This window comes from Macrobrachium rosenbergii, chromosome 23, assembly GCF_040412425.1.
Source record: "Macrobrachium rosenbergii isolate ZJJX-2024 chromosome 23, ASM4041242v1, whole genome shotgun sequence".
Lineage (NCBI taxonomy): Eukaryota > Metazoa > Arthropoda > Malacostraca > Decapoda > Palaemonidae > Macrobrachium > Macrobrachium rosenbergii.
In genome coordinates, this window is record NC_089763.1 from 52,947,587 (window position 1) to 52,969,578 (window position 21,992).

General features: G+C 35.8%; 2 protein-coding genes across 4 annotated transcripts in view; one reads left to right on the forward strand and one right to left on the reverse strand.

Annotated features, from left to right (window-relative positions):
* LOC136851635 (uncharacterized) overlaps nt 1-10,990 on the reverse strand; it is a 96,304-nt gene extending 85,314 nt beyond the window's left edge. Inside the window, exon 1 of the mRNA XM_067126030.1 lies at nt 10,882-10,990. Coding sequence (XP_066982131.1) covers nt 10,882-10,975 — 94 coding nt within the window. The 5' untranslated portion in view covers nt 10,976-10,990. The remainder of the gene's footprint in view (nt 1-10,881) is intronic.
* The window catches only part of LOC136851632 (small G protein signaling modulator 1-like), a 535,265-nt gene that overhangs the window by 376,486 nt on the left and 136,787 nt on the right, over nt 1-21,992 (forward strand). The gene's annotated exons all lie outside the window — the stretch shown is intronic.

The following is a 21,992-nucleotide window of genomic DNA, read 5'->3' on the forward strand; positions in this document are numbered from 1 at the left end:
TATACTAACTACACGCATATACATTCTCTCTCTCTCTCTCTCTCTCTCTCTCTCTCTCTCTCTCTCTCATATCTCAGGTGTGTGCGTTTTCTCAGCACTGAATGTACGGTAGGCTAATTTTTCCAAATATGATTTTTGCTCTAATGTCTTTGCCGTATTCCAGAATAGCTCATAAGATTAAATGAGCATTTGAGGTGTATTTAAACTTTTTTTTTTTGTTCATTGACGAACATAAAAAGAATGTTAGATATCTGTATTAGTTTTCCAGTGAAAATGAAAAAAATTTTTTTTTTCTAAGATCGTAGAATTAAAAATACACCTTGCCTACCAGAATGAGTTTCTGTAACTGAAGTCGTCTTGCAGCTGAAATCATACGTTTGCAAAGTTGTGATGAGGGTTTAGCTGACATAATGCCGTATGATCATGGAAATTAATTTTTAGGCCGTGTATATGGCTTCTAAAAGTAGAAGGAAATTTGAAGAAGCGTGATATCCCCCCCCCAAAAAAAAAGGGGAAGGAAAATTTTTGCTAAGAATCTCTTAAAAGAAGTTTTGTTAATTACTTCCGGGTCATTCGGCCCACGGCTTCACATAGTTTTGAGCAGAAAGCTTTTGCAATATTCTAAATGACAGCAAGGTGGGAAAGCATGTTCAAAGACGAATCCAAGGATTTGCCTTTTTAAAATCAAGCACAAAAAATACGTCTTAATTACAATTCTGAAGCGCCTCAGTATTATACTAGGCAGTACAGGAGACCTTTTTATTCTTTGTAGTGTAAAACCTCACGAAAGCTTGTTTGGACGATTGATTTTCAGTTGTTTTAGTTATCTGTCTATTTGTTCATTATTCTATTTGCTGTCAGTTTGCTAAATTTTGACAGAGCTTTTAATCACTGAGGATATTTCTCCATTGCTATTTACTTTTGTTTTGTCAGTTTATGCAACTTTTCTTTTATTCCATTTCAGCTGCAGATGTATAGTTAATGAACCAATGAAGTACGAATTAAAATTGTTTCTTGTTGACATATGTTGCTATACCTAGTATTGAGTCGTACATAGGCTTAGTCCAATGTGCTACCACCTGTGTACCTTTTTGGAATGACGAATATTCGAACACAGACAGTTTTGATATTTGCTTGTATTGCTAAGAACAGTGTTTTGACACAGGTACATCCCAATGTACCTTTCCAAAACCCGGTAATATTATAGGGCCCCGCGTCCAAAATGACCCGGGGTGCTTTGCTCCCTTGAAGTCCCCAGCTTGACCCCGGACGAGAGACCAAATATTGTGGCACACAATAGCAAGCAGATGTTATAGCCTTTGCAGGATATTGGTAGCTGTAATTAGTAATTTCTTATGGAAGCGATATGACAGAGTAGTTGGTAAATTTGATGAAATAAATAACAAAACAGGAATAGCATAAATAAATATTGGCTCTGTAAAATAATATGGTTAACTTTCCCAAATTCTTCCATAAGAATTTTCTTAAATTCTCCCATGAGAATGGGAATAGGGGATTCGTGATGATAGTGATAGTAAATAATGTTATACCAACAGTTGTTCAGTGGAAGTAAATCCAGTTTCCTTTATCTATTCACGAAAAGGATTTTGAAATGCAAACAGAATTAGTACGAGAAAGGTCGGGGCTGGGAAGGGGGTTGGTGGTATGCAATGCATCCTTTTGCTAGGCCGGAATTCGGGGACATTTAATTCCGAGCTTGGAATCTAATCTACACTTTTGGTGGCTGGTGCGATGTCTTGATTGTATTCCTTGTCTGCTGGGGAATGTATGCAGGATTTAGATCAGAGGCTTCACCTGGGACCGAATGGAAACTGCAGGAGGAGTGAGAGGTCCGGGAGAAAGGCCGGAAAGGCCGTGGCGGCGAGGACAGGAATCACTGGAGAGTATGAAAGCGGAAGACGAAAGTTCATTTTTAAAGAAGAGTCGAGGCAGGATTAAAAAGACTTGACAGGAGAAAAGAATGTCGGGCTCAGCAGGGGAGTAGAGGAAATGGGCGTGAATAAAGACGCACGCATAAAAGCAAAATAGATTTGTGATGAATAAGGGGATGCAAAGGAAAATATACAAGGATAAAATATAATGCTGAAAATATGCCCTGCGCGAACAGAAGCAAGAACTTGGGAGACTGGAAACTGACTGTCCAACACACAAGTTTTATATATATATTATATAATATATATATATATATATATATATATATATATATATATATATATATATATATATATATATATATATATATATATATATGTGTGTGTGTGTGTGTGTGTTTGTGTGTTTAGAGAAATTCACTCAGAGCGTGCATTATCATATGTTGATTGGAGATTGACTGGCTTGTTTTATATATGTGTATATATATATGTGTGTGTGTGTGTATACATAGATATACAGTTTATAAATATATATATATATATATATATATATATATATATATATATATATATATATATATATATATATATATATATATATATATATATATATATATAGAGAGAGAGAGAGAGAGAGAGAGAGAGAGAGAGAGAGAGAGAGGCCAAAGCATCAATCACCTGTCGAAATACTGTCACTAGGGAAAAGCAATACCCTTGCAGAGGCAGCCAACATGTATGATGCCGAATCCTTCTCTCCTTGTTCAATTGTTTGCCTACGTAGAATGAATTGTTTGTACTTAATCTCTTCTTCCCTCACGCATCTTGCAGTATTGAGTTTACCGCACTATTTTGTCTATCATAAGTCTCTTCATAGTCTTATTATGATAATCAGTCCTAGAAAAACGACATTCAGCACTAAGCATCATGGGTCGAATACAGGCCCTAGGAGAATTTTGACTCTTTCAATGGGGAGACGGTGGAGCACTAAAAGTACCACCATGATCTCTGGTTGGCTGTTGACCTGCCTCTTTTTCTATCCATTTTTGTACTATTTGGCATCTGGTGTCCATCCGTCTTTGCCTTCAACGTCCCCTTCTCCTCCCCCTCTCCAGAACTCAGCTGACCAGTCATGCGTCTCTTGATCCTTTTCGGATATCTCACTGACTACTCACGCTTTTTTTAAAGTGGGTAGCATATGCTTACCATAACTCGATCCCACCTATAGCTAAACTTGTAAATGCCCAATTTTCTAACGACCATTATTATCTTCTGTTTTTCATTTTGTTCACCTAATTTCTCCAATTTTTCTTTTTCCTTTTGTGTCTTATGCTTTTCCATGATTCCTCGCTATTTTCTCACCCACAATCCAAGTTCTCTGCCTAGGGCATTTCACTGTTCATCTCACTGAGTGGCCCTGTTCACTTATGCCTTTACTTTTATCAGCAAGATGAAACAAATTACCCAACACCCTACAGGTTTCTGATGGGTATGACCACGCAGCATCGTTAAAACTTGAAATTTTGAAATGTCAGAAGCGCAAGAAAAACTTTAAAAGGAGCAAGCTGCGTATATCAGTTACTATTGTGTCTGTTATTACGGAGTGTGTAACTCGTACACTCATCTTGGATGGATTTCTTGTCGCTTGATCGTTTTTGAATTAGTATTGCAAATTTGAATTCAGAATTTATTTGTTAATGTACGAACTTTTTATATTTATTGATTATTACATATTTCCTTCCTTTGAAAGAATAAGAATAAGATTCCTCGAAATTTCGATCCTTTCACTCAGCCATCAATAAAAGAAAACTGAATTGTAAAATAATACAGTTTCCTTTGTGTCCCCAAGAATGAGATTTTCTAATGCTGTTTTTCTTCTCATGGTTCGTGAAAATTGTGTATTGGATTTTGTGAAAGGTTTATCATAATTTATGAAAATGGTCTCTATTAGAAAAACACAAGTTAATTAAGACAAATTCTTTGGGATGTCACTTTGATTTTACATTTCAGTTTTACCTAATGTATAAAGAAATTTCTCTCTCTCTCTCTCTCTCTCTCTCTCTCTCTCTCTCTCTGTATGTATGTGTTTGTGAATGGAAAAAGAGAAACTATTTATTTAATATTCATTACTACGTTTAACGAAACTCAAATAGTAAAGTAGTATAAGTTGTATCTCCTGTACTTTGATGTAAATGAATGAAACAAACAATTCTTTTTCATCAGAGTAAAAGAGATACTGTTTTACTATCTGGATTTCGTTAAACGTGATAACGAATACTGAAAGTTTCGCTTGTTCTGCAGAGAGAGAGAGAGAGAGAGAGAGAGAGAGAGAGAGAGAGAGAGAGAGAGAGAGAGAGAGAGAGAGAGTTTTATGATAGGTGAAATTGAAATGTAAAACCAAAGTGACATCTCAAAGAACGTATCGTAATTCAGTTGTATTTTTTTAAATAAGAATTATTTTCATTAATTGCATTTTGCTTGAGAAAATCTTGGAAACACACTAATAAATATAACATCAGCAAATTCAGTAAGATTTTGATGATTAAATCATTGGAAGTTTCGATTCGGGCTACCTATAAAACCGCTTGCTGCTACAGAATTTGTAGATTTTTTCTTTATAAACATGTCGATTCACCTATAAGTTTTTCCTAATCCTTGGGCCTTCTTTGATGAAAGCCGCTTTTTATTTTTGCGGACTGTATTATCTTTGTGGGATTTGAGATATCCGGAAAAATGATTGCTTTGTTAAATGTATTTATTTATTTTCATATCACGACTTTGAAACATGACAATAATATTTCTCCATATTTCGATTCTTAAACTTTAAAACCGTACACATACACACACACACACACACAACACACACACACACACATATATATATATATATATATATATATATATATATATTTATTTATATTCATATTAACACATGGTTCTGTATTGTCAACATGACAATGTAATTTTTTTTTATTTGCTTGAATTCTCAACAAAATATGATGCTGTCTATGGACTAATTCTACAGTAGGTTTATGCATGATATACCACTTTCTTGTCACGCACACAGGAATCTCTTAAAAGCAAAGTAACCGAAATGAAAATACTCGTAAAACAGTAGAATGTTTAAGACATCTAGTGGTAGTCATCGGTACTAAAAGAAAAACCTAAGATGTTTTAGTCCACATTGTGGCTAATACGATTAGCAACAATTAGCAGACGCTGGGAGTAACGCACGGAAGATAGCCCAAGGCTATGTACTGAAGTTGTAATCGGGATGACAAACGTTTTAGTTAAAGCAAATCTTGATTCAGTTCTGTTTGAACCAAGACCTTAAGCATATAAATTCTTTACTGTGTTGTGAATTGCAGCAGTCCAACAAACACTTTACATGCATCTAATTTGTCGAGTATTTTTTGCAACAATGCCGCCCAGGAGCTGGGAGAAGCGCCAGTATGTTTACAACACATCTCTTCTTCCTTCTGTTGACCCGAGGGAAACGGGGTCAGTAAGAGTCGACGGCCCACATTGTGGGCACGTGACGGAAAATTATAGGCAGGAGAGGGTTTAGAGGAGGCCACTAGACAGGACTAAGGAGATGGGGGAGCCTAAGAAAAAAAGGGAGAGTCGTAGGAGATACCACAAGAGATATATCATAGAAGTTCAAGTTGATAGACTGGGTTTCATTTGATCGCAGAGAGGATCGGATCAAATATCAAGTAATAAAACGTCATTGCTTCGAAACGTAAAGCCCCGGGATTACTGATTCTCTCCTTATCAGTGTCTCTCTTGGTTCTTTTGAAGTTGTTATCGAGTAAATGCTCTTACGTCTCTTTAATGTTGACATCATTCCCATAAGTCCTGGTGATGTGAAATGGCATTATCTGTAATATTACAAACGTCAGTAACTCATTCCACGTAATCTGATTGGATCAGATTCGCCAAATTTGTCTGGAAAATGGATGGAAGTGGAGGAGACGATAGAATCCGATTTCTTCTGAACCCATTTCAAAATGTAAGAGGTCTGGTTACAGCAAGAGGTAAAAAAGAAGAAAATAAGGAAAAGAGTAAAGAGTACGAAAACCGGAAGCCATGAAACGCCTCGTAAGGGAATTGCCTGGTTAATGGAATCGCTTCGGACGATACTTGAGAAATCTGATGCCTTCTCTATTATAACCCACATTTTCAGAAGACGAAGACGAAGAAGAGGAAGAGGAGGATCATTTGTTGAATGGCTAAAATTTGGGATAAATAGGGAAGTTGAGATAGATAGATAAGATAGATATGTAGTTTGATAGTTAAATACTTAAATAGGTAGAAGGATAAATGAATCATGTACTGTTTATATTTAAAAAAAAAGCAAGTGATCCTTACATAAGGTATCATAGAGTAAGTGGAATTGAAATAGTATACTACTTGGTGCCCATTCTGAGAAAAGATCATTAGGCTGGAATGGAAAGTCATCAGTCGTTCTGTCAGGAGAGAATCGGCTGTCAAGTAATATGAACGCTCACTCATTCCTCAGTCATCGCCTCTTTCTTCTTTGGAGGGAGGGAAACGCTGGAGGCAGGGAAGCTGAAGGGAATGGCTGTAGTAATGATAGGCGAGTCGAGTTGATTGACATTTTCTCCGACAGGAAGAGTTGAAAATACTCCGATGTGATCCCCCCCCCCACCGTCTTTCCTCCTTCTCGCTTTCTCTTTATTCTTTTCCTTACAGTCTCGGTTGAGATTCGAGTCCGTAGGTCCATACAAGGCCTCTGTTTCACTTTCATACCTTGGCATCACTTAAGGGCGGACCTTGTGCAGGCGACCGTGTTGTCATAAGGCCTTGTGAATCTATACCATTCATCCTCTCGAAAGTGGCAGGGTGCACTCCTCACAATGCCAATACTTTAATAAACAAGCAAAGGTCTTATTAGGCCTTTGAATAAGGAAAATATATAAGGATTATTATGGTAATAGGTTGACTCACACAGAAAAATGAATTACATTACAGTAATCAGCTAAGGAGTTTTTTTGAGGTCAGCAGTGCAGAAGATTCCCTAGCTAAGCGAAGTCTTTAATTCTGGTCTGCTTTTAGATTTTTTCTGCGTCATTTATATTAATTCACGATAATCACAACTGAAAAGTGCCGTTCTTGGGCATCCTTTGGTGTGACTGTGCTTTTTCAAAACGACACTAGAATCATTGTTAGACATGATGCACCTCCGGAACACTGGTAGATCTTTCAGGATGTTCTTTCATGCCCTACATACAGATAATTCGGTAATATTACAGCATTTAAAACTTCAGCTTCTGTTGAAATTGCATTATAGAAGGAGGTATTACAACACTTCATTGTACACACTGCATTTTGTTAATCGTGACAGAACATTGTCTTTCTGAGGAAAGATTGGGAAGGCGACACTTGTCCTGTTGCTTAACTTCGCAAGGAAACGAGGTCAAGGATTTCGATAGTAAGGAGCAAGAACCTTTCCCCAGCCCGAACACTTCCGGTGCACTCAGCTTTCCCCTGTTGCCCCGAAGTTTTTCCACCCTTTTTACCCCTAGAACGATCTGTTAGTTAGTTTCCCTGAGGAATGATGTTCGTTCGCTGACAGTTGGCTGAAGCTGACCTTTTGGATATATTTTTTTTAAGGCAGTTGAAACTGGCAACCCAAGCGCCATTTTCTCTTTCTTGCCAGCAGACAAAGGGAAGTGAGGAGGAAGGGCTAGGCTTTACCATGAAAGAAGAGATAGACGTTCCTATCTCTTAAAGAGCGAAAAGGAATAAAAATTAGGGAAAACATAACAATAAAAAATCCCAAAAGTTGGGTGTAGATGAAGAGTCCCTGAACCTTTCTGTCCAAGGCCTACTTGTTTCCATACTTTAGACTTCAAAAGATGCGTAAATCACGAGTTCCTGCTGGGATAATGTCAACAAATTTCCTACTTAATTATCCTTATTCCATCCTTTTAATTTAAGGGAAACTTAAAACCTTAGCAGATTCCTTTGAATTTAATACAGCAGTGATTACATCGGCAGGGCGCGTGTTTCTGAAACCAGAAGTAATGGTGTCTTTTGATGATGGCAATGGATAGTGGAAAAGTTGAAATGTTGATCTGGTCGTTCTCCCGCCATATTAAGCGTGGGATAGATTCAAATGGATTAGAGACGGTACCCGTATATTACTACCGTTATAAATCATTAACTGAATTATACAGTGAATGATTCACTGATTTAGAGAATTTTGACTTCACGTGTCTGTTATTTTCAGTGGAAAAAAAAAAAAAAACTAAGTGGCATTGACTGAGCTCTGAAATATAACATTTGGATGACTGATTCTAAGATAAATCCATCGGAAATATAAGAATGAAAAAATCAGTGCAATCTTTTAACGTACGACAACATGCACGATGTTTGCTTCTTGTTACTCGGCCATTTATTGTTGCGAATCCACATCCTCTCACATAACCGGAGTTACGAACCTCTTAAAGTTTCACATATCTAAATACTGTCCCTCCGAAGAGTAGTTTAGGGAAATGTTTGAAAAATTGTGAATTAATTATAGTTTGTTAATTTTTTCTTTTTTTCAGTTTTCCTTATAAGAAGATTTCAATGCCACGAAATCCGCTAACATCTGTAGTATATTTAATAAAAAAAAAATATGTTCGGATGGGGGCATATAATCTCCACCATAAAAATGGTTTCCCAACCCCATGACTAAACATTAATGAAACAGTATTCCTAAATCTCTGATCTCTTCCTTATTTTTCCCTTTTTTTTTTTTTTTTGCCTCGAACATCTTCCGGGAAACGGCCTCAGTGACGATGCAAACTTGAGGAAAAGTTTAGCGTGGGAAAGCTTTAGGTTTCTTTAAAGAAGAGAGAGCGCTCCTTAACGATTTTCTCTCTTTTCGCTGTCTCTCCATCCTTTCCTTTGCCTACTTTTCTCCTCCCCGAAGTGTCTTGCGTCTTTGGTCACCGTCAGGCATCTGTTATGCTTGTCTGATCATTTCACAGTAACATCATAGTGGAACAATTAGAAATAGACGAAAATTGGATGGAATAGTCATAAGGAAAGAGTAGAACTGTCCAAATTTCACAGCTCGACGTAATAAAAAAAAAAACCATAGGAAACGCTAAAAGCTCCAAAGACAAGGTTGCTGTTAGGCTAACAGTTATGGTTACACACACACACACACACAATTTTATTTATATATATATATATATATATATATATATGTCATTCAAACTGGATGGTAGCTAATGGAAAAGTTACTACAAGCTTTCTTGGACAAAGTCCACATTATCAAGTATCCATTATTGATAATGTGGACTAAGAAAGCTAAAATAAATGATACCAACCAGTTTGAATATCCTGTTATATATATATATATATAGTTTATACACACACATATGTGTTTATATATTTATGTCTTTATATGTGTATATATATTGTATATATTATATATATATAATAAAAGTGACCAGAATATATATATATATATATATATATATATATATATATATATATATATATATATATATATAATATATATAATCTGGTACTTTTATTATATATATATAATGTATATACATACATACACACATACATACACACACACACACACATATATATATATATATATATATATATATATATATATATATATATATATATTATATATTCCTCACGTTTTGAATATGCTCATCACTAACGAGCCTTGAAGCCATATTAAGAAACCCAAATGAAGAAACCCGATTTTGCAACCATCTAAAAATTGATTCAGCAGACCTTGTAAAGATGAGGTAAAATTAATAGCAACGGAAGCATTATCAGCACAATCAGCTACAGGAAATTCACTCTCCTTATGGGATGAGCATCGAGTAAGGCTGCAGAAGATAGGGCAATATCACCTTGGTAATTACCGGGTACCCGATTCACTGCCTGGATCAACAAAGGTATAATACTTTTTGTATGAACGTCCTTATATTTTCACAGTTATGAGGTTAAAGCTAACACTAATATTAGTTATGGGTCTGTATCAAATATATGTAGGTATCACCTGCATAACTATCTTTAAGAGATGTACACTGTTTTTGACAGTATGTCCTTGACATATCTTATAAGTTATGCATTTAAGTGTCGTTTGATGAATTTCTTTTAACTATCGCAATATTTTGTCTATCTCTGTAAACTTCTTACTAAGAAACTGCCCTCTCAAGGCCAGCTGGAGGACGAAACAGTCGAGCTAAACGAAAATTATTGTTACTTTTCAGATTTTCCTCCATGTGGATTTGTTCTACGTAATTACCCCCTTGAGTCAATGAAGAATACAAATTATTCATATATGTGTATATATATATATACATACATATATATATATATATATATATATATATATATATATATATATATAAATATACATATATATAAATGCATATATATACATACATACACATATATATGTATATATATATATATATATATATATATATATATATATATATATATATATATATATATATATATATATATATATATATATACACAAATGAAAAAATTGCACAAGTTATCTTAATGTTAATATAATCGTTGGCGGATATCGTATTTAGGTGGTTAAACAAATTTGAGGTGCAGTTGCCTAACTTTTTTAATCTCATTCCAGAAAGAACCAATTTCCTAACGGCTTGGAAACAAGAAATATGCCATTAGAGTTTTCCATCACAAATGCCCGCATGAATTTTCAGATGTGGATAAAGTGTGTCCCGATGCGAAGAGAAAGTTTTGTCTTTTCTACACCCCAATGTAACCGGTTTTTAGGAGACAGTTTTCCTAAACGTTTTAACCAAAACTATTGCAGAAAGTTTTTGCAGGAGTATCTTGTTGATTTAAAGGTATGGATAAATCGATTAAAGCAAATTTAGTTAAGCTTAAACCGTTTTAACTTTTAAATAGGATATGCGGATTTTTCACTCAATATGAACTGACAGATACTACGTGGACTCACTTCTTGTATGCAATCCTTTTTGGGGGGTGAAGTACGAACGACCGGCCACTAACAAATCCACTGCACAAATGGCTGTGTCATGATGGAAGGCCATCTTTTATACCTCGTCCTACTTCGTCTTCTTCGTCTTCTACTTCTTCTTTTTCAGTGAATTATCATTCACTTGTTTACTGAAGGCTGAGATTGTAAGTCGATTAATTTCCAAGATGTCATTGCGACCCGGTTGCAAGTTCGTAGCAAAGTGTTTGTTGTTCTTATTGCCATTTCATGGCCATAAAATCAAATCGAATAAAGGTTTTTTATACAAAAGATATTGGTATATGTTATGTGTAAATGAAGTAGTGTCAATGTATGCAAGCGAAAAATAATACAAGACTGAAGTCGTTTATACATTAAATTTTCTGTCTGTCTATCTATCTATCTATCTATCTATCTATCTATCTATCTATATATATATATATATATATATATGTATGTATATATATATTTATATATATATATGTATGTATATATATATTTATATATATATATATATATATATATATATATATATATATATATATATATATATATATATATATATATATATATATATATATATATATATATGTGTATGTGTGTGTGTGTGTCCGTGTGTTACAAAGAGCCCTAAACTTATTGAAAATCATGCAAATTACAATATATTTTGAAGACACGAATCTAGTTTTTCCGGAATATTAGCGAGTATCCGCTGAAAAAGGTTCCCAAGGTAGAAGTTTATGTGCCGGAATTTTTCAGTAAAATTTCCAAGTACTTACACGTACTTGCGTGTGCAGATGTCTGGGAATAAATCCTTTCCAGACATTTACGGATTCATGTCTGCATGGAATTGCTTTTGCGAGTTATAATTGACTACTTTAGCCCTATTAAGAAGGGGTCCGAAAATAGGCAAGTTTGTTAAGCACAACAGGAATTTCAACACGACCATGCAAAGCAAAAACATGAGAAAAAAAAACAGTAGAGAAATGCATTAGAAGAGAAAGTCTTCATGAAAGGTCTGCGTGTGTGTGTGTGTGTGTATGTGTGTTTAAGCCGAAATGAGTAAGCTTTTTCAAAGGACCGCTGGAGGTTAAGAATTTAACTCAGCGAGCGTCCTACAATTCCACCGACCTAATTTACCAATTGAGAGAAAACCCTGGCCTTCAAAGTAACGTTTGTTGTTCACATAGATAGAGTAATGCTTTGTAGCCGCGTTGTCTATTTGCCTTCTGTGAATAATTTATACTTGTGATTGCACTGCAGTTGGAATGCCTGTGTTTGTTGATCTCTCTGTTAAAGTTTCTTTATGTATGGGTCTGGAACAACAACTTGGGTAAACACTCACGGAAACTGTGTCAGCCGAGCCGACCAAGTAGAAAGCAAGAAGGTTCCCTTCAACCCGGAAGCCGAGAGGGCGTCCCTCTGGCAGAGAGGAGAGCCGGACTGATAGGGTTAGAGATTCTCCGTCAAGGAAGAAGTTCCCTCTGAAGGTGAACGATGCTCCCGTTAAGAAAAAAAAAAAAAAAAAGGTTTCCAAGAAAGAAGAATCACTTCTGTAGAGTTTTTCCATCCCATATGTCAGGGCCTTCTAAGAACAGCTGGGCGTTTTTTTTTCCTTCAAAGTGAAATTAAAAAAAAAAAGATAAAAAATGTCTTTGGAAAGGTTCCGGTATTGACTGATGGATGCTATCATCCCGGGAGGAAGGGCTTTTGTCAACGACGGATTTTATATCATTCATCCAGACACTGTTACGTAGATCCACGCTTACTCAGGGCAGCTTTTTTTTTTGTATGTCTGTGAATATTCTTTTCTGTTCATTTGTGAGATTGCCTTGCGACTCCGTAAACCTCTTGTGTTCCTTTTGTTTTTTTTCCTACTGTTTTCAGTTAAATTATTAGATAACGACTAATGGATTAGGATAAATTAGGGTTAGATATAAAGTTAGAGGAGAAAATTAAAGATTATGCGAAACTTGCAACGATAGCCAACGGATATCGAAGTAAAAAACTTATATAGGAGAGACTGTATTCAATATGGAAGCTAAAGATTTACCAAAGTTTTTCGTGGACAGTGGTAAGAACTAAAAATTCTGCTGCTGTGTGAAATTTCACCAAATGTATTTATATTATTTACCAGCTTTTAAATCCGGATAGTCCATCGAACGATCACGCAATTAAGTAGGTAATGTCGGTGGTTATATTCTTGGCAGCTGGTTGCTTGATTTATTTACTCAGCCTGAGTCTCTGACTTCCTTATTTATACGGTATTAGTCACCTTATTAAATACGGCATCAAATTTACAAGACGATTACTGGGTGGATGAACCTGTGGTAGAGTCCTCCACCGTGGATGATGCATCCATAGAGGTACTGTTATCAACAAACGTAACTCGACCTAAACTAACAAAGGGAAGGTCCAGCATAGTTCGTTTACCCGGTCATTGAGAGAGAGAGAGAGAGAGAGAGAGAGAGAGAGAGAGAGAGAGAGAATGTATGCGCACTTTCCCCAGAGTGCTCAATCAACGACCGAAGATTAGTCAGCAATTTACATGCATAGCCTCCAATACGTCATGTCTAACCTTACTGTTATACCAAGTGTGGGATGGGGAAATGGCTTATTAATCTGGAAATTGTTGCATTTATTGCTTTAAATTTCATATCGACAGGAGGTAAATATGTGAATTGCGAATAAGTCGGTAATGATATGATGGAGAGCCTATATCATCTAGACATTAACGAAAAAGAAATACAATTAAAGGCTCATATCTACAACCTGCATTAACTAGTACATTTGTTATCACACACACACACACACATATATATGTGTGTGTGTATATATATATATATATATATATATATATATATATATATATATATATATATATATATATATATATATATATATATATATATATATATATATATATCGATTTATGCAAATAAAGAGCTTAGTACGCATCAGATCTCATCTACTGGCATTTCGGCAATTCAGGGAGGTATTCAACCTCAAAAATTGGAGCCGTATATCTGTCCCACTTATCTGTCTTTTCGAATTTATACATTTTCCTCTGTCAGCTGTGCTTTATAGCGAACTTTGATATTCTTTGTCATAGAAAAGTTACTGTGAGATATCTAGAACTTATAGGAGGTTAGAAACATACACACTTTCCTATGCAAATTGAATTTTGGTTTATTTACCTGCATCAGTCTTTTTCATCATTTAATTTCATTATCGTTAGTGGATAAACCTCTATCTTTCTTTTCTCCCCTACTTCAGCTTTCTCCCACGAGAAATAAAGGAAAAGATCATGTATTGTGACAGCAGAGCCAGCAGGCTATACTGATATTTGCTAGTGTAATTGCATGTACAGTATTACCTGAGGCACTGATTTTTTTTTCTAAGAAACCCTTTTTGACGACTCGTGTGCTTCTTTTGCTCCATTCACTCGGATAGAAGCAGTCCGTCTTCCATGTCACTCACTGGGCCATGCCATGTTAATTTTTTGTAATTTTTCTGGAACTCTTTTGTCAGATAACAGCTACAGAAATTTTTCTATATCTCTGCCTGACTAATAATCTGTTTTTGCTTAACCATAAAGGTAAGGTTTGCGATGATGCCATCGTTTAAAACTAAGCATTTATGAATCTACCGAATTTTGTTGCCATGCCCCTCGGAATGTTCTTCTTAAAGTGTTTTCTATTTACACTCATAATCTTCATTTTAACAACAATCATTGTAAACTTTTGCCTTCTACCAACACTTCCAACCTCTTTCCGCAGTCACTGAAGCTTCTCTTAACACCCACCAAGAGCGCCAGCATCCACGACATCGTCCTGTCCTACAGTTTCTCCTACATCGCCTGCCTTTTCTCGAACTTGTTTCATTTCTTCATAACAGTTAATACTAATTAGCCTGAGAGGCAATAGTGCCCTAGTCCGGGGCCCACATTTGCACCAAACATGTGACTTCTAGTAACATAACATAGGCTTCATTTTCCAAACTTAATCGTTTTCCCACAAATTGTCTTCAGCACATAGATCCTTAGCCTGCACACACACACACACACACACACACACACACACACACACACACACACACACACACACACACACACACACACACACTACCTATACATACATATATATACAGTATATATATGTGTAAATATGTATGTATTTGTGTGTTAGTGCATGTGTGTATGTGTGTTTTTATGTTAAGGGAATTTATGAAATGTGGATATGACTAAACGTCGAAAAAAGTTTTACGGTATCTTCAAGGACCTGATCTTGCGGCACCCTTCTATCCTTAAGCGAAAAGAAGAAAAAACTCTAGGCAAATATTTCCAACTCGAAATGATGACTAAATGGCTTAAAAGCAAAAGGCTGTACTGTGGCTCATTAAAGTGAAGGCATGGTGACAGTTTTTATGCCTTTTTTGTTTTTCTTTTTCCTTGGCTCCTTTGCACTCCTGCAAATGAAGTTGGAGAAGCCATAGTATAAAATTATTGTTAGCTAAATTCAGGAACGAAGGACCGCTGAATATTTTAGGAAGAAAAATAAAACCGAAATAGCCCCAGTTAACCATGAAATGGGGGTTTAGAGGAAAAAGCTTACCATGAAGGACAATTCTCCATCAGGGCTCACACGAATAAACGGAATGAGTTTTGGTCCATCGAGTGTCCGTTTTATAAATCTTTGTGCACAGGTTCTGAGTTTACACCTTTTGAGTCTACAGGTCAGGAGTCTACAGAAACAAAAGTCAGGTTAACTTGAGCCCGTTAAAGAAATATAAATATGCATAATACATCTGCCTCAAAGTACATAGCTAAAGAATCTACTTTGATGAAGCTACGACCCAACATGCTACTGCGTCAAAATGTAGATTGTATTTTTTTTGGTATACAGCCACAGAATACATCTCAAGAAAATCTACGCTACTCTACAGGTGAGGAATCAAATCTAATGAATATAAAATGGAAGAGTTTATTTATAATAACCCTGCGGGTAAAAAGCCTACGAGTTAGAGCTTTAGATTTTTCTTCTACTGCTGGGACTATAGCTTAAATATCTATAGTTATTGTAACTATGTATAGTGAACCTACAGGAAATGAGTTTGCAACTGATGAGCCTTCAGCTTATTATTCTTTACATATTGCAACTGTATACAGTGTGTCTACAGGTAATGAGTCTAAAAGACCTTTGTAATAAATGCTGCTGTTTCATCTGATGTTATTGGAACTCTGATATATCCCTCTGACAAAGAGAAAGAGATTCGGCGGGCGAAGGATTTTCATTAATAGCAGAGCTTCGGCTGTGTCCATTGTTTGGCAAACAACGACTTTTAATTTCCCATTTTTCAACACTCCCCTTCCACCGCTTTCACTTGAAAAATAATCATCGTCTCTCTGAAATGGGGAAATGGGATCCGTAGGACAATGATTAACTCCTTATATTTCTGTTAGAGTTTCTTTGTTCATACATGTATTTATATGCGAGTGTTTACACACACACACACACACACATTTTCACCAATAAGCTGTTTTCCTTACTCGGGGTTGGCTCTAAAAAACATTACAACAGTCACTGCTGCTTGCTGAATCAAGGACGAACCCCCTATGCTTCAGCATTTACAACCCCCACTGCGCCAATGAACACTTATCTAGCAGGTATCTAGCAGGTAGCTATTTGGTTCATAGATATTAAGGCTCTTCCGCTTCGACACTTTTTACTACATTCTCTCCACATGATCAAACCACCTCAACTCATCTTTTTCCCCTCTTATAACCTCTTTACAGGCTCTTTGTATTTTTACATTTCTTATCATCTGAATCCTTTCTTTTTTCGTATATGATGAACAAACCATTCGTCATGACAACTTCTTTATTTATGCATATGCAACATCTGCAGTTCATTTCTTTATATAGATTAGGTTTAACTCTTTACATTTTTATCTTTTGCTTCCAGACCTTTAACATAGACTTGCTACTATCTTTGAGAGAGAGAGAGAGAGAGAGAGAGAGAAGAGAGAGAGAGAGAGAGAGAGAGAATTTGAAAATACGGTTGTATATGGAACTCAAGGTTCACTGACCACATTGCCATTATACATAGTGCAATGTAAAGTTATGAGTTTTAGCTGAAGTGCGCTTGAAACAATTTTTTTTTTTTTTTATCTAGCACTGCAAATAAAATGCAACTGTGTTTTTGGTTTTATATGTGGTGAACATTCCAGTTTTGTGTGCATTAAACTTTTATAAATTGTTTTTAATTTTCTTATTGAGCTGTATCATTTTTTTTCAAAACATTAGGTTAGAAATATGAATAAATTTTTGAAGCTAGCCATTAAGAATTTATGGGTTGTATTAACAGTTGGTGCTAAATCTGTCTGTCTGTCTCTCGCCTAAATGATACCTAAATTATTGAGAAAAAGCCTTTTATATAATATACTTCTCTTGAAAAGTGAAACTGACTGTCTGAAATAAACAGGTTTTGTATGAATTCTGTATTCTAAAGATTAACTAAAACTCTCTCTCTCTCTCTCTCTCTCTCTCTCTCTCTCTCTCTCTCTCTCTCTCTCTCTCTCTCTCTCTCTCTTTCTAAGAAATCCTCAATTTCATATGGTAACGTAATTCATGCAGTCTTTTTCTTTTCTCTTTCACTTTCCCTCCTTTTCTTCTTCAGGACCCCCTTTCTGTGACCAAGAAGACAAAAAAAAAAGAAAAAAGAAAAAAGAAGTCAATGGCTCAAGGGTCTTCCTCGATGATTTCTCCTTCATCGACTACATTGATTAATCGACGAAGTTCCTGGTGCGTTGTCATCTTAATCAGGGATGATTAAGTCTTATAATTCGAACGCATACTGCCCTTTTCTCCCCACATCTTGTTACGCCAATTGGATTAACCAATCAGTACACCCTGTCGAAGTTGAAGATTTATTATTTTATAAACATTTTGAATTTACTTCTGCTGGATCACCTGTCTGTCTTCCATAAGGAAAAAATTCACAAGGAATTTTTTCCCCTCCCTATGTCATATTTTCCAATATTCTTCATTCAGGATTCCTGAGAACCGTGTGCTTACGGGCTGCTCTATCAGCAAGAGCCCGTGCTGGAATAACGCCAGCTTAACCAAAAACAGCAACGAGGACCGTGTGCTGTCACTCTTGATAACTTGAGGCATTCAGCAATCAGCCATGAGACTCGTTACTGTAATCCCCCGAATATGATTTTACTGCTCTCTGTAAGCTCTGTCAACATATTTTGTGTTTAACAGCAGATCAATAGGTGTAATATGTGTCCAGTCTTTATCTTTAGTGTTGTTTCTTGGGGTTCTGTTCTCTTTTCAGTGATATTCGGTCTGCCATTTCCGTACGCATAATTATTTTGAAACTCCTGCATCCACAAAAAATACTACTCTACTTAAATTGTTTCTCGTTAATTATAAACTACGTTTTGAGATCATTTTTAAGTGGGAAGTCAGTAATATGATGAAGCTCAGCACTTCAACACAAATTCCGCCCAGTGCTGCGTGTATTCTCCTCTCTCTTCTTGAAATATTTCAAGTAGTTAAGTTGCCTCAAGGTTATACAGGAGAAATGATTTAGTACAGAAACCAGACTTGCTTCATGGAATTAAAAGGCATTTTTTGTGGACTTCGTGAACTACTTTTCTATTTCCTTCCCACAAAGCTGTAAATGACCGTCATCTATCTCTGTTTGGATTAACCTTAAAGATGCTTCATCTAGTTTACAAGAGAGGTAAAGCAACCTGTAGGACATTTTTGATAGGCACGAATGCAATGCAGATTGCCAGTCCAACAAGCCTGGTCTTACCTTTGCTCTCTTGATCCTTTTTCTCTTCGTAAAATAGCCTCTCTACCTCACCACTTTTATAGGTATTACTTCTGCCACTTTTCATGGCCAAAGGGGGGTTCGTCTTCTATTCAGGCTTCCGAAACGCCCTCGCAGACCTCCATTTCCCAAATGGAGGACAGTCATCGTCGTCTTACTTTTTCAGTAACTTTTTCCCAGTCTTCAGGCGTTTTCCTTGTGTCCTATGACCTCCTTCAATGTGGCTGTTTCGTTAGATGTACATCAATATTTCAGCCATATATATATATATATATATATATATATATATATATATATATATATATATATATATATATATATATATATATATATATATATATACACATATATACACGTGTGTGTGTGTGTGTCTATGACCTTCGATTTCGCCTTGGCTGTTTCTTTAGATGTACATCATTATTTCATAATATAATATATATATATATATATATATATATATATATATATATATATATATATATATATATATATATGTAAACACACATTAAGCTATATATATGTGTGTATGTGTGTGTGTGTATTTAAATGTGTACGTTCCTTTGCAAGTTTCTATTCTTCCCACAAGTAAGATTCGTTAATGTTCAAACAAAGTCAAACAGACGAACAGTCAGCAGCCTCCATCTCGAGTTTACTCTTTTCACTTTGAAAAGTAAACTCTCGCACTGGCACACTCATATGATACTATCACGTGTCTATCACTAACAGAATTTATGATGAAACAGATGGTAACTTTACGTGAAAGAGATAAAGGCTTGCGCGAATCACAAGCATCGCTTTTTTTTTTTGTTTGGGTTTTCCTTAGCAGTGAATCAATATATTGCAGTAGATGTATACACTCTCTCTCTCTCTCTCTCTCTCTCTCTCTCTCTCTCTCTCTCTCTCTGTGACAGAAATCCTGCGAAATCCATGCCCCGAAAGAGGATCACCAGAGTCGGAGTATAAAGTTTGATGAAACATCTGCTGGTTTCATATTGAGGTCATCAAAGTCGCTCCATCTTGCTGCGATTACTGTTGGCTTTTTTACTATTTCTTTCTCTGTGTCTCTGTTCCCTCTTTCTGTGCGTATGTGCATGCGCCTCTCTGTCTCTCTTTCTTCCGTGAAATGCGAGCTCTCATACCCAGTGGGAGAGGGAAAATGTTTGAAAAGAAAAGAGACAAAAATGACTGCCAATTTTGTTGAAGTTTGAAACCTTTTGCAGTGCCAGTGATTTTTTTTTTTATTTATAGAAATGTTTCATTTTCGAGCTTTGCTTCTGGAATAAAAGGGTCTACTCGTTCGTAATTTTTTTTATCCCTTTCACTCAGATGAAAACTGTACTCGTCGTTGTTGTTCGCTTCGTCTTACCGGGAGAGATATTTGTAATGGGAGTTTAATCATGTGCTTATTTTATTGTTGATATAATGAGTATTTTTCTCAAAGAAAGCATGTAGGGTCGTTGCCTTTCCTCTTCTCTGTAGGTTACGTAGCTTTTCACAACGTCCGACGAGTAATCGTGTGCTTTTCACACTTGCTAAACAGCAAAGGTTGCCATCCGGTAAATAAGTACTCTTTCTTCATACGCTTTCGGGTAAGCCGGAATATTTTAGGTTATTTTACTGAAGACATAGGTGGATACTGAAGCTTCTTTTCCCTATTTGCCTGGGTGTATTTTTAAAGTGTCCCGCTGCCAATGCAGATTCCATTTTTTGAGACGTAGCCTTGAGGACATGACAACTGCCTTCTTTTCATTTGATAAAAATACGAAATTCTAACAGCCTCTGATGATATCATATTTACCAAGTTAGTAGACGACCCACACTTGAATCTCGTGCATACAAATTTTGATATGTTCAGACTACATTGATGTAAATGCATTTTTTTAGATAAAAAAACATACGCTGGGGAATTTTTGCGGGGAAAAACATAGACTGAATCCTAAATGCCACATTAAATTAGAAACGTAAAATAAAAATGAAGGCATAAAACTTGTCCTAAACAAGAAGCATGACAAAAACCCAATTTTGAGTTCCACATTAAATTAGAAATATCACAGAAGTGTAATCCTGAATGCACATTAAATGAGAAACATGACAAAAAGAACCCAGAAGACATTTTAAATGAGAAACTTCAATAATGCAATCCTGAAGTCCACATTAAAGGAGGAACGTGACAAAAATTCAATCTTGACTTGTAAATGAGCGACTGGAATCCTAAATTCAGTATTAAAAGAAACGTAACAGTAACTGAATTCTGAGCTGCACAGTAAATGAAGAACATGATAATAAATCAATATTGAATTTAACTTGAATATTTACTAAACATTAACGCACGGGCACAGAAAAGTTCCAGTTAGTACACCAGTACCATAAGATAGTACTTACGGCTTCTAATTAAGAAAACAATTTGATTCTGTTACTTTATATTAATTACTTCTCTCACTGAAATTATATTTTTTTGTTTTGTTTATATCCATTTTGCTGTACGTTTGTCAGAAAGATTACGCAAAATCTGACTAATGGTGGAATTTTCTGACAGTAGTAAGTGGTTAGATATTGAGAATGACAAGAGAACATATGGTTAAGACAGGACCTTTTGTTGGGGGATTGCTCAGCCTTGCTTCCAGTATTCCAGGGCCGGCAAACCAAGCCCTGCAAGCGACTGCAATAGATTTTGGTAAACAAATTTAACAGTTTCTCCTGCCTAGAGCGCCTGTCTGCAGGTTATGCCCGTGTGCCCCTGAAAGATTTCGCCAGTATCCTGACAACTAACTGGTTCTGGTCGATAAAAGTATATATTCAGAGCGATTTGATGCTGGCGAAGGTATGGTCTCAGTGAGTGCATTTTACTTATTTAAGAAAAATGGGTCTTTGCAATTTCGTTTCTCTTCGCTTATCGTACGTCAATAATGAATTATATATGGTAGGCTTGTTTGAGTTATATCAGTTGCAAATTGATATAATTGTTTATTTTTTCGTCCCTGATTAGCTTATTGTAATATACTTTTTCGAATGTCGTCTGGAAGTAAATGAATAAGCACTGGTCAAAGATTCCAATCCCGGAAGAGGAAGGTTGTCTTTACCATTATTATTATTTTTGTAGTTGTGGTGTCACTGAACCTGCAACACAATTTACTAAAATATAATATTGACATGGATTCAGAGGGATATTTTCTTGGCGTTTCAAATATTCAGCAATAAACATTTTTCTCAACGGAGGATTAATTGGTAATTCACCTCAAAGGAAGCCTT